This window comes from Anguilla rostrata, chromosome 15 (assembly GCF_018555375.3).
Source record: "Anguilla rostrata isolate EN2019 chromosome 15, ASM1855537v3, whole genome shotgun sequence".
NCBI classification, from domain to species: Eukaryota; Metazoa; Chordata; class Actinopteri; order Anguilliformes; family Anguillidae; genus Anguilla; species Anguilla rostrata.
Window position 1 is genome coordinate 29263564 of NC_057947.1, and position 15057 is coordinate 29278620.

General features: G+C 49.6%; 1 protein-coding gene across 6 annotated transcripts in view; it reads right to left on the reverse strand.

Annotated features, from left to right (window-relative positions):
• Nucleotides 1-15057, reverse strand: part of kdm6a (lysine (K)-specific demethylase 6A) — an 84547-nt gene that overhangs the window by 30367 nt on the left and 39123 nt on the right. For all 6 annotated transcript variants that reach the window (XM_064310356.1, XM_064310355.1, XM_064310357.1 and 3 more), the window contains 3 exons: nt 10604-10724; nt 2342-2396; nt 1755-1789 (listed from right to left, as the gene is read on the reverse strand). In XM_064310356.1, the coding sequence (XP_064166426.1) occupies nt 1755-1789; nt 2342-2396; nt 10604-10724 (211 nt within the window). The remainder of the gene's footprint in view (nt 1-1754; nt 1790-2341; nt 2397-10603; nt 10725-15057) is intronic.

Genomic DNA, 15057 nt, shown 5'->3' on the forward strand with positions numbered 1-15057 from the left:
GCTGCTCAGAATCAACCCGTAAAACTGCACTGGTTCTGTAAAATGACACGCGTGCCATTGGCTGCACAGCTCTCCAACACAACCCATTTACAGTCTGTGCAAGTCCACAGCACTGAGTGACACGTCGACAGCTCGTAAAGAGCAACAGCACAGAACACCAGGAGAGCTTGAGCAGTAGCCTGAGTGAAGCACAGCACACATCCCAATGAGGACACAGGAGCCTGATCACAGGATGGCCCAGAGGTCAGAATGTCAAGACCATATCCCACAACGAAACCTTATCAGTTGCATTCAAGAGACTAGACCAAGCACTTAAGATTTTTACAGTCTATACAGCACAGCTGCACATTTGTTACAGAAATATATGTCATTTTAGTCTAATTGAGGCAGCTGTGTCCCACCCCAGATTCAAACCGGCAACACCCTGACTATCAAGCAGTTTCTTGGCAGCTAATGGAAACGGCTGGCCATGCATTACTGCTGTACACGGCCCGACAGACGCGGCATTTCAGAGAAACGCCAAATAAACAAAAAAATGCCCAAAAGGCACTCTAATGCGTTACGTCATTAAAGCCTGCAGCCACACAAACCCTCTCTATGAGGCGCTGTGAGCACTGCGCTCAGACAATACTATCACCACAAACGCTGACGCAGTGACACGTTCGCAGCGGGGGATCGAGAACCAAACGCCGAGGGCAACGGCGGCTGTTACTCATTCACCCAGAGTAAGGAACGCTTTGATGCGTGCGCTATACAGACCTCTCTCTCTCTCTCCCTCTCTCTCTCTCTATAATAAGCCGAGTGGAGGAGGCCCTGCATGCATCCCAGTCAGTCGCATTATCATTAGCGGCACATCTGGGTCTGTGCGGCTCGAGCGGTTGCCATGGCGCCGCCGTGCGCTGTGCCAGGATTCCGCAGGGGAGAAGCGGTTAATGAGCGAGTCCGTGGCTGAACGCCCGGGGAACGGGGGGAGAGTCGCCCCGAAAGGGGTGCTCCTGGGGGTCCAGACTCCAGCTCGCAGGAGTCAGCGGTCCGCCATCTTGTTTATCGCCTGAGCTGACACCGGCGCTTGGAAGGGGGTCGAGAGAGCGGCACGTAGGCAGGTTTCCGCCCAGGGATCGGGGGGGGGGGGGGGGGGGGGGGGCGGGCTGGGGACCGGGAGCCAGGCCACCCCGGAGCGTCTGTTACCGCCAGCTTCATTACCGCCGTGGGTAGCAGGTGGCGCACGGGCGGACTAAACACGCCGCGGCCCAGATCCCCGCCTCCCACACACACACGGCGAACGCTCGGCCCCGTCTCTCTCCCCAACACCCCAGGCTCAGACGCGGGAGCGAGGCCCTCAACACGCACGCGCTCCAGCAGGGCGTCAGAACGAGACGCAGCACAGCTACGACACAGGGAAGCACAGGCAGGACGCTCACAGCCCAGGACACAGGGAAGCACAGGCAGGACGCTCACAGCCCAGGACACAGGGAAGCACAGGCAGGACGCTCACAGCCCAGGACACAGGGAAGCACAGGCAGGACGCTCACAGCCCAGGCCCCGGTAAATACAGCCCGTCACACAACGGGAAAGCCCTCCCTATTAACCCCACTCAGCTAACCGGAGCCCATGCACGCCACTGACCTACCACTACCAATTCAGCCCTTCACAGATGCTAGCAATTAAAGAGCACGTTGACAGGAAATACAGTAACAGGCGTTAAAATACAGTGAAAAACAGAATAATAAATCCACCCACAGGGGAGGGCTTACCTGAATTTCATATAAATGCGCAATGTGAAACTGAACTGTGAAAAGAAGGAAAGAAGTCAAGGATTAGATAAATCACAGATAAAAACAACTCCACAGGCAGGAACCGTAAGGGGCAGCCATGGAGAAGATCCCCACATCGTTCCCTGGTCTTACTGGCGTTATAAATGCTGAAATGAGTGCGGTGCCAGGGGTTTAATGGTATCCCTCTCTCTAATAAACCAGAGGAGTGCACATTCAGATGGAAAAAGGAGAGAGGTGAGGCTGCCCTTCTTCTCCCGAGAGTCTGGGGAAATGGCTATTGGTGTTTCCTTGGTAACCACCGTCTAAGGCAAATATGAAATGGCAATGCGAGGAAAATGAAAAAAAAAAACGGAAAAGGAAAAGAAAAAAAAAACATTACAAAAAAAATAAAAACCGGTATAAGCGCACCCACTTTAATTACAAAAAGAGGCCGTTTATTAGAGAATTGTCGGTTTGGAAATGAAGCCCTTTGTGTGCAGTTTGTTCCATGCCGAGTACAGCACAGTAATCATGTTAAAAACGGAAGCTGCAGCAGGGAAATGATTTTTATGATTCGGGGTACTTACTTTCAGCTTTGGACAAAGTGCAGGGGGTCGAGTCAATCAAAGCCAGCTGAAAATGCTGCAGAGAGAGAGAGAGATAGAGAGAGCGAGAGAGAGAGAGAGAGAGAGAGAGAGAGAGAGAGAGAGAGAGAGAGATAGAGAGAGAGATAGAGAGAGAGAAAGAGAGAGAGAGAGAGAGAGAGAGAGAGAGAGAGGGGTTGTAAATTTCCATCTCCAGTAGCTTTACGTGTTCATCACAACAGAGAAACCCAATGAAATTCATTTTAAACCACGCTGCATAATGACTGTCAGAAGAGGTGTGTAATGCACACAGAAAGCACCAGTGCGCAGGATTCATTTTTGCGGACGAGCGAACACACAGAAAAAATGACGAAACTGGCCCATTAAGAGGCACAATACTATGAGCACCTACTGGTAAAACCAGGATTTCCACAGCTACCAGCTTCAAATATAAAATTAGCTAACAATAAAACACAATTAACCGATGTGATCATGCCCTTTAAATGCTTTACACTAATGAATGGCAGTTCATGAGAAATCAAAGAGAGCCAGTTTCCTTCCTCCAAGCTGGTCAACGGAGTGTGATGTTCATATTCTGCCATGCACCTGGTCAGAACCAGCCGCCCTACACACAGCAGAACCTCAGAAACAGCAGCAGAATCGCGTGCTGATTGGTCAATCGGACGGGACAGGCAACCAGGACTGGCACATGCGATTGAGCCTCAGCACGCTAATCCAAAGAGAACCGTGTTGGTTATCTCCGGTGCATTTGTATTACAGTGTTCTACAGCACAAGCAAAATGCTCACATTAGCTCCTGCTTTTTTTAAAATTAAAAAAACAAGTGAATTACATTTTACACACAGTCCCACTACGTTTCTCACAGCATGCGTCAGGTTAAAGGCTTGGGCCCATACAAATCGCACTGAAGGCTGCACTAAGGTTGGCAGCCATCCGAAACTGCCAAAAAATAAACCTTTTTAAATCATGGAAAGCGCTGAGGATGGGGGAAATCGCGGAAATAGAGATTTTTAAAAAAGAAAAACCGGAAAGTCACAGAACTGCTTAAAAAAAAAAGGTAAATAACAAAACCTGCGACTTCCATGACAAACAGCCAGCCACTGTCATAACATAAGATATATTTAGGTCAGTAATGGGTACACTTAATACTGAAAGCCCATGATACTCAGGCAATATTTTTAACCAATGCAGATGGGAAATATCGCCCGCGAGAATCTGCATTGCCTCAAAATGCTGCCCGTGTATCACGATTCCTAACGACTGGCAATGACAATGACAATGACAATGACCTTTAATAGACTTTAAAATCCCAGCCACTCATCGAGATGCCTACTGGGAACAACTGAAGTGATGAACTGACAAACTCATGTACCTTTCCCCTGTCCTCTTAGCCACAGAAAACTGCATACAACAGAATTTAAAACACACAAAAGCTGAATAATTCATAAACTAGGACAGCGTCAGTCTATGCCAAAAATCGGCATCTACCCATCACATTTATTTACCCATATCAAAATGTAAAATTGGAATATAAGGCGGAACAGGTGTTAAGGTAGCCACGACGACACAGACAGACCGGCCACACTTAGCCTCTTTATGAGCCAGGGAATGCCCAGAACCAGTGTGGACTTTTTACACCGTCTGGTCCTTGGCACTTTAAGCCACAAAATAAATATGAGCTCTCTGGAACATGCCAGTGAATAAACTCATCTGTACTAATGAGGCACGACCACAAAGTCACTCTCTGAAATGATGAGAGCACACGTCGATTCTTCTGGAACTCGCCGTCTAACGTTAGCGTGGTACCAATCGCCAACAGTGGGTTAAGCTACTTTTCTCAAAATGAAGAAAATACTGTTAATAAGTTATTTTCGTTCAGTGGAATATGCGGGAGAACAACCCTCACGGTAAAAAAACAAGCACTGGTGCACATGAGGGGCAAATCTATCCCAGAGACGGGATGAAAAGGTTTGAGCACCCCCTGAAATGCACTGGCAACCTGAGCACCGCATACAGTATTGAAAAAAGGAAAATTATTCTGTTCAATAAAAATTTTTAAACTATTACAGGCTATTTTGAGGGTGTTCCTGTCATGGGGAGTAGAAAGAAGAAAAAAAACAAACTGTGTATGCAGTTTGTGCTCCTCTATTTGCTTCTAAATTTTCCAGATCAGGAGCACCTGCGCTCCCTGGCAAAATGCTTACCGTAGACCCTGAAAAGCCAAGCATACAATAGAAACAATCTGCTTTCTATTGGAAACTCTATAAAATATTATCACAATGTAAGAAAGGGTCATGTCTTAGGACGGGTACTGAAGAACAAACTGAACGAAACCGGTCTGCGAGATCAGTCAGGTTACCGAAAAGCATAGACGACGTTTTAAAATGGGACATCGTTTTAATGCCAGACGTGGTTTTAATGAGACCACAATTACTATTGGTTTTCTTATTATTTATTTGAAGGTTCATAGCCACAAGATTTGAGCATCCTCTTTGAAAATAAGAGTACCCTAAATAAGGTTACAATAAGTATACAATACAGAATACCATTGAGAGATATAAATAACTAGATACTCCCTGTCTCTACTCACATAGCATCGGGGAGTGTAGAGGCAGCATTTTTCCAAAGCAGAAAGGACAACAGGCTAAGCTTCAGATCAAGGTTAATGACGATGTTTACCAAACACGGACTGTTGCCATCTGAAAGCTCAGCACATGTTTAGCAATGACACTGCAGATCCACTCTGTTATTACAACTCAACACTGAGGATCACATCTCATCCTCTGAACAAACAAGGTCAGACATGACCCTTTAGATGACAACTGATCTGTGTCCACACTTAGGGGGATTTCATATGATCATGCATGGCTGCTTCTTTCTGTCCATAACTGTTCTCTTATTCCACCTACTCTTACAGCTGCACGCTGGATGCAGGTCTACCTTTAGAGGTGAATTCTGGATACAGGCCCAGATTCACCAAAATACGATTGATACTGAAGTGCACTACAGTTCGAGAGCAGAGCTGAAGATTCTTTTATGAGCAGGCAAAATTTAGGACGTAAGTAGGAAAGTGATTTAGTCGCAGAAACCGCTGTGCTTTTGAGCATTAAGACTGACATGAGACACCTAGCCATGATATAGCCAACATGAGACTGGCTGCTAGAACAGGCTAACAGGATCCTTCAACATGACACTGTTCCAAATGCAAAGGCATGTCAAACACACAGAGAAGAACATGTCACTGTCCCGATAGTGGCAGGCACATCTCACACTACCCTCCATCTTCAATTGCCAAAAAATTCTCCATTTGCTATAGTTAAATGGTGGTCCAACACCATGGCCTTCCTTTCTCCCAGAGCAGTGTGGGATGCCGCCAAGCAGCAGTGGCTTCCATTCGCGCAAAGCTTGAATACTTTAACACAGCAACAGCTGAAAAGCCCCCGCTCGGTGACCTTCCGCACAAGATCTCATCTGACATGAAAGCAGCTCCGCCTCCCACTCCCCTAATCTCCCGCTGGAACACCACCTCTGCTCCACAATGTCAGCTGGGCTGGATGGAGACACCTTCCTCCTCCAAAACAATCCCCTTAATTACACCCAACCACTCCAGCACCAAGGCCAGCACATGACCCTGGAGGTAAACACAAACAGCCCAACCGCCCCCCCAACCCACCCACACAGAAACCAGAGCGCGTGCAGCCTTCAGATGGTCTGGGTCACCTGGTGCCAGTCACACCACGACCACCAGCGCTGTGGCAGATTAGACTGAATGAACCCCTCTCACTGCCCAAAGGGAGAGAAGAACTGCACAGCGGGGAAGCGCAGAGGCCGTTTGTTCTCTGCCACGCTGCACGCGGCTCTCGCCCTGATCACAGCACAAACGCGCAGCGAGCGTCAGGCTGGCACCTCAGAGACCGGAGGCATTGGGATTCTGATCTCATCCCGCTCGCGAAACACCGCCGACAGACACGACATGGCTGCTCCACAGAGGAGAACCAAGTTATGCAGCCACACAAAGAAAACGCAAAAAATAATAATAACAAAAATTCAACACATCTCACACATTTAAATCCACAGCACCGAACTGATAGGGGAAAAAAACACGGTTAAATGAATACATTTTACAGATTAAAGCAGAAAATAAAAGGAAACATTTAAAAAAAAAAAAAAAAAAAAAAACTGAAACATAGCGAATGGCATCGGAGCACGTCGTCTCGCATCGTGAACACCGCTGCGCCGCTGCCGTGACAGTCAACCCGAATTACGACCGGAGCCGCCACTGCCGCCGCCGCCGCACGTCGAGCCGCGCCGCGTCCCCCACCCGCCGCCGCCGAGCGCCGCTACCACGGAGACGAGCCCAGCGACATACGTTACCAGCCTGGCGCAGCGCCGCGCGGCCGCCCCGGCGCTAACCGGCTCCTTCTCCTCAGAAGCAGAGCTGACTGGATGAATGAGGGAGAGAGAGGGAGGAGGCAGGGCTGCCTCAGTGCCGCCGCTCAGCCTGCAGTCGGGTCTGAGGCAGGATCGCCGGCTCCTCTCCTGCTCTCTCTCTCACCTCCCCCAGACACACGCTGCTTACTATTCAGGGGAGCGCCGCAGTCAAGAGATCACACACGCGCAGGCACACACCGTACCTCACACACACACACCGTACCTCACACACACACACCGTACCTCACACACACATACACACACACACACCGTACCTCAGACACACACACACAGTACCTCACACACACGCGCAAGCACACACCGTACCTCACACACACACAGTACATCAGACACACACACACCGTACCTCACACACACACACACCTACCTCACACACACCGTACCCACACACACACAGTACCTCAGACACACACACACGCCTCACACCGACTCACACACACACCACACGTACTCAGACACCACACGTCCCTCACACACACACCACACGTACCTCACACACACACACACACCGTACCTAGCACACACACACCACCACACACCCGTACCTCAACCAACACACACACCGCACACTACCACACACACAACACACCACACGTACCTACACACACACACCAGCACACCGTACCTACACACACATCACACACCTACCTCACACACACACACACGTACCTCACACACACAGCACACACAGCACACACCGTACCTCAACACACACAGTACCACACCACACACACCACCACACACACACACACACGTGACACCACAACCTCACACACACACACACACACACACAGTACCTCAGACACACACACACACACACACACACACACACACCGTACCTCACACACACACACACACCGTACCTCACACACACACACACACAGTACCTCAGACACACACACACCGTACCTCACACACACACACACCGTACCTCAGACAACACACACACACAGTACCTCAGACACACACACACCGTACCTCACACACACACACACACACACACAGTACCTCAGACACACACACACACACAGTACCTCATATCACACACACACACGAGTACCTCAGAACACACACACACACACACACACACACACACACAGTACCTCAGACACACACACACACAAGCACACACAGTACCTCAGACACACACACACACAACACCACAGTACCTCAACACACACACAACAACACGAGTACCTCAGTATACACACACACACACACACCAGACTCACCACACACACACTACCCGACCACACCACACACACACACAAAGTACCTCAATATAACCCCTGATACTCAAACCACACACACACACGCAGAACAGTACTCACACCCCCACCACACACTACCTCAACCACCAACACACACACACACACAAGCACAAAGTACTCAATCCCACACACAACACCACATACTCGACACACACAACAACTAACACACACCGCTTCCCCCCCCCCCCCCAACACTGACTGACACTGACTCCCCACTTAAAGCAGCACCACTACTGCTCTAGCCTGCACAGAAACAGCCAGAGAGAAACCCAATGGCGAGGAAAAAAAAAGAAAAAGAAAAAACAAAAGAATAAATAAGTAATGAATGCAAATAAAAAAGCGCAGCAGCAGCAGCAGCGGTGGCAGGCTGTGGCAGCGGGGCTCTCCAGGGGTGCGTTCGACGCCCCCCTGCGCCCCCACCGCGCCCTCACTTCAGCATGCGCCGCCCTCCCCACTAAAATTAGCACACCTGGCCACGGGGGGGAGGGGCCCTCGAGGGAGGAGGAGGAGGAGGGAAGGGGGTCTGGAGAGCAGGTTCCCCTGGATGTGAGCAGGTAAAAAAAAGGGCAGTTTATTTCTACAGGAGCGCGGCTGCAGCTCGGCTCAGCCCAGCTCAGCTCGGCTAGCTTTGCTAACTCCCCAGATGAGCGCCGCTCCCTGTACAGAGCGCGCGCTGCCGCACAGGCAATCAGAGCGCTCGCAGCAGACCAGCTCTTCGCGGGAGAGGAAAGGGGGAGGAGAGCCGTGTGAAAGGGGGATGGGGGGGAGGAGGGGCGCAGATTTTGGGGAGGCGGTGTGACATATTGCTGCTGCTCAGAGCCGCGTCTTTGTTCAGGAAGTGGGGCGGGCGGGCGCTCGCAGGGTCAGCCGTAATCAAGGCTCGGCACGCTGCCAGCGCACCACTGGGTCTGCGGGGGGGGGGGGGGGGGGCAGAGAGGACGTGCCGCACGTGCAACTGAGGAACCCGTTAATGTGCTCTCCAGGGCCTTCGCTGCGCCCCCTATGTGCACGCGCGCACGCAATCCTGCACGCATGCTCACACAGAAACCAGGGTGCATGCACGCACACAGACGTGCAAATACGCATCCACGCCGACCAGCGTGCAGGTACAAACGCACAAAAATGCACACACACAAAGGTACATGTACATCGCACACACACAAACGTGCATGCATGCAAATGCACTCACGCATGTACATGCAGCACATACAAATGTGTGAATGCACAAACACACGCCCATCCAGGCACACACAAACAAACGTTTACATGCACACACACGCACGCACGCTAGCTCATATACTTAAAGATATTCTTAAATGAATCGATCATAAAACAATAATGAGCAACAAGAAAAGGTTAAATACATTTTTTCACTTGAAGCTTAAAAGGGGCATTTATAGTCCTCAATTTAAAAAATTCATATATTTTTTTAAGGTGCTTACTTATCTTAATTCCGTTTCTTATCCGCAATTCAGTGGAAAACCCAACGGCACACCCACAGCCTACATTCTCCCCAGCGCTTGTGAAGCCAAACACACTTCCTTAATTACTGCCACTGTAGCAGAATCGGCGGGTGTGGCTCGGGGCACACATCAGATGCATATACGCCCACGCAAGAAAAGATCCCCTATCAGCAGCACCCCTATCACCAGCCTTCACAGCCCATCCCCCAAAGGCCTCGGACGCGAGGCGGTGCTGAGCACGTCCTGGCTACCGCACATCTGCCGCCGCGTCTATATATAGACGGAGCGTTCTCGGCGATTGCCCGCTGTCCTTGTGGCGCTGAAGGAGGATAAAGGAGAGCGGGAGGAAACAATGCATCAAACGCGCCGCGCGCGGACTTCTCTCTCCGCTCTCAGGCTCTGCGCGCAGACGGCTCCTCCGCAGGAGCGCTCCCACACCGGGGGAGGGGGGGGGGGGACACAAATAATAAAATAATAATAATGATTAAAAAAAGAAATGAAATAAAAAGAAACGTTGTGATGCCTGGCTTTTCTGTAGAGACGGTTCTGTGGGAAACGCCAGATGAAGCGCAGCCAGTGGACACCGAGCCAGCGGATTCACGAACACGCCCAGCGGCGACGCACCGGGCACAATGCACGCGTAGCGAGAGACGCCTGTGGGATCATTCACTTCGCACAACACAGAAGCATAAAAGCTGAATGGAATTTAAAAAAAAAAAAAAAAAGGCCAAGGTTTCCTTTTGTCTGCCCCGCACAGAGTCTGAAAGGGCAGCCCCGGGGCGCGGGGCGTGCCTGAGGTGGATTAAAAGAAGGGCCCGAAATGTTTTATCGCCAGGGCCCGAAACCGAACGCTCAGGAGATAACGCACGCGTTCACAGATGAAGAAACGAACGGCGAACTCTCCTGACACCGCGGCAGCGATCACACAGGGACCCGCCGAAGCCAGACGAAACAAAGACGGAAACGCCGCAGATCAACCAATCAGATCGGGTTTGTGTGCCCCGCCCCTGATCACAGACGCCTGATGACAGATGAGGGAGAACAGGTGCGCAGGCTTACCTTTAGGCTTGACTCGTAGTCTGTGTTTACTTTGAACATCAGCCCAAGCCGCAGGTGGATCTCCTTGGCGCGAGAGAAGCAGGGGTCGATGTAGAGCACCTCCTGGAAGGCCTTGATCGCCCTGGGAGACACACACGGGGCGACAGCTCGCCGGTTACAGGCCAGGAGGACGAAACCAGAGCAGCAGATGAAAGCAGCCCGCAGGACGCAGGTGGCACAGAGGTAGCAGGGATCAGCTACTGCGCAGGGGGGGGGGGAAACACCAGCTCCTCTCATCAAACTACCATTTACCCTTTTATTTCTGAAGCCCTGGACTGACAGCGGGACCGGCACACGGATCCCCATCCTTCTCATTTCCCACAATCGCGCTTCCACTGCGGAGTAGCCGTCAGCGTTGCCGTGGCAACACTCCAACACCCCCCCCTTCCCGCCCAGCCCCCCACCCCACACTTTGATATCAGGGCTGGCGTAATGACTGCAGGTTAAAAACACGGGGGCTTTAACCCACCCCCCTTCCCTGAGGGTGCTGCCGGTCAGGCAGAACACACACGCACTCAGCACCCAGCCAACAGGTGTTGAAGCCCTGAGCAGCCTGCCTGCTTCACGCTGCCCTCTCTGGAACAAGACATGCTGTACATTCAGCAGGAATGAACCCGCTGGCCCTTCGCTCTCTCTCTCCTGCCCCGCCCCCTCCTCCCACTGCAGAGGCTCCCACTGTTAGCAGTGCTACTCTGCTGGCTCTGTTCGCAGTACTGTTCTGCAGGGAAACGCGTTAGCTCTATTAGCAGTGCTACTCCGCTAGGCTCTGCTAGCAGTACTGTTCTGCAGGGAAACACGCTAGCTCTGTTAGCAGTGCTACTCTGCAAGGAAACGCACTGGTCCTGTTGGCAGTGCTACTCTGCTGGCTCTGTTAGCAGTGCTGCTCTGTAGGGAAACGCGTTAGCTCTGTTAGCAGTGCTACTCTGTTGGCTCTGTTAGCAGTGCTGTTCTGCAGGGAAACGCGCTAGCTCTGTTAGCAGTGCTACTCTGCTGGCTCGGCGAGTACTGCTACTCTGTTGGCTCTGTCAGCAGTGCTGCTCTGTAGGGAAACGCGTTAGCTCTGTTAGCAGTGCTACTCTGCTGGCTCTGTCAGCAGTGCTGCTCTGTAGGGAAACGCGTTAGCTCTGTTAGCAGTGCTACTCTGCTGGCTCTGTTAGCAGTGCTACTCTGCTAGCTCTGTTAGCAGTGCTGCTCTGTAGGGAAACACGCTAGCTCTGGAAAGCCTCCAGATGTATATAAAGGACCAGAAATCCTAACACCACTGCTCACAGGCCAGCCATACTTCTTTCCATTGACTGAACACCTTTATCTAGCATTCCAAACTCCAAAGGGTTATTCAATTCATTTACTCTTTCATTTGTGCATCTATATATCCATCTACCTTTGGCAAGAGAAAGACAGAGAACAGTAGACAGATAAAAGCACAAACACAGATGGTACAGGAACACAGGTGTGATCATTTTTTAAATAATGCCATCAGAAAATATTTACACCAAACATCTGCACCAATTCTCAGTGAAACTGTTACTGCTCGCAAATGTTCCCACCTTCACAGTTAAACAGCTTTTTACAGACAGACTGTTTTAGAGCATGTATAACTATGGGAAGTAAATTCTGGTTATGAAAATTACAATAATCAACCGTCTAGACACGGTAATCTATTTTCATACAAATCCATTCAAATCTGATTAAGTAATAAAAACCATAGGTTTAGTATTGTGATACTAATCAGGTCCCATATGCTGTCATTTTGATGAATTAATACGCTTAGGGGATTATATATCAACATTTTAAATTCTTTTTTCTTCCTCTAATGTAGCTTCAGTCAAAGGAGAGCCATGAGTGAGTTCAAAACCAAGGCCACATTGACAATTAGAGCATTTTAAAAACAACTTTAAATACACTAGGACAGGCAAGAATAACCATCCCAGTCACCATACTGATTTAAGCATTGCTAGCATCTGAGCTGCCAGACAGGGGACAGGGTAACACACCTGTAGAGAAGGGGATTTCTGTCCTATTGGAAGAGCACAGACTGGGAAAGGAACAGCGAAGGACACTGAAAGAACAGTTCAAAGACCCGCTGTTCCTCTTCTCAGAGGAACGCGAACAGCCCTGTGTGCCCACCACCTCCACTGACCGCACGCGCTACTTTACTGGACCACTGACAGCCCCACTGCGCCAGCCACTTTACTGGACTACTGACAGCCTCACTGCACCAGCCACTTTACTGGACTACTGACAGCCTCACTGCACCAGCCACTTTACTGGACTACTGACAGCCTCACTGCACCAGCCACTTTACTGGACTACTGACAGCCTCACTGCACCAGCCACTTTACTGGACTACTGACAGCCTCACTGCACCAGCCACTTTACTGGACTACTGACAGCCTCACTGCACCAGCCACTTTACTGGACTACTGACAGCCTCACTGCATCAGCCACTTTACTGGACTACTGACAGCCTCACTACACCAGCCACTTTACTGGACTACTGACAGCCTCACTGCACCAGCCACTTTACTGGACCACTGACAGCCTCACTACACCAGCCACTTTACTGGACTACTGACAGCCTCACTGCACCAGCCACTTTACTGGACCACTGACAGCCTCACTACACCAGCCACTTTACTGGACTACTGACAGCCTCACTGCACCAGCCACTTTACTGGACCACTGACATCCTCACTGCACTCACCACTTTACTGGACTACTGACAGCCTCACTGCACCAGCCACTTTACTGGACTACTGACATCCTCACTGCACTCACCACTTTACTGGACTAGACAGTCAGACCAGCCACTTTCTGTTCTAGGGACTGACAGCCCATGCACCACCACCTTCACTGGACTCTGACAGCTACGCACAGCTACTTTACTGGACTCACTGACAGCCTCACTGCACCAGCACTTTACTGGACACTGACAGCCTCACTGCACCAGCCACTTTACTGGACTACTGACAGCCTCACTGCACCAGCCACTTTACTGGACTACTGACAGCCTCACTGCACCAGCCACTTTACTGGACTACTGACAGCCTTAGGCTATTCACTGCACAGCAACTTTACTGGACCACTGACATACTTAGGCAATTTACTGCACAGCCACTTTACTGCTATTTCTTCTTCTTATAGGCTACTTATATTATATGGTGATTTATATACTTCTATTGTGATCTTTTTACTTTTTTTATTTTGTGAGAAGTGCTAGTACGTGTTAAACATGTCAAATAAAACCTGAACTTGACCCTGGCCCTGGCAGATAAAAAGGCACTCCCTGCCATCATTCTCCACTGACGAAATATCAGGTACTCTTCCCCCTGCACACGACCCAGGGTAAATACAGCCGAGCTGCGGTCCTGACGAAGCTCCGGTCTGTAGATCCCACAGCAAACCCGTGCGGGGCCCATGGGCCTCACCGACTCAAAGCAGCAATAACCACCGCCTCAACAAACGCACAAAAACTAGAGCTTAAGAAGCAGGCAAAACAGGGCTGCGCAAGGACTGGCTAAGCTATCCATCATCTCCGTTCCAATCAAAATCATCTTATTTATATTCATGAAACAAGAATTTCATTACCAGATCTGCACAAGTTGGCAATGAAAAGAAACAGCTAATACCGAGACAGCCTGCAATAGTGGTGGAACTGAGCGGGACTGCACACAACCTGGTATGGAGGTGCTTATGTAACTTTGGTCATACAGCCAGCTACCATAGGTTCTTGGCAGGCTGGTAGCCATTACTCGAGCCACACACACATTTCCTTGTAATAGAAACTCTGACATAACCTTCTCCAAGGATACAGGAAAACCATTTAATACTGAGCAGCCATTGGTGGAGGACCACATGAAATTTACCAGTATAAGAGCCACTGTAATACTGCTAAACTATGCAAATCATATCTAATATCTGAATATATATTATTTTACAAGATTATCAGGTATCCAGGCTGAGAAAACAACAATTTAAGTTTTTTTTATACAATCAAAAAAAATATATATATACATTTTTTTTTGCCTTTTCAGTCACATGTAGCAATAAGGCTAATGACTGACTAAAACCTAATACCTTACAGGCATTCAGCAGATGCTCTTATCCAGAGCGACTTACACTGTATCCAATTATACAGTTGGATATATACTGAAGCAATGCAGGTTAAGTACCTTGCTCAAGGGTACAATGGCAGTGTCCTATCGGGGTATCGAACCAGCGACCTTTAGGTTACAAGACCAAATCCTTAGCCATTATGCTACACTGCCACCAGACTTACTGTCTGTTATTTTTACAAGAAAATAGAAAAAAAAATAATGAATTAAAACTCTTAACAAAAACAAAAAAAAAAATTTGCGATGTCTCAAAATTTAAATTGCCAAACACCACCCCCTCAAAAACAAGGTTTTAATAAT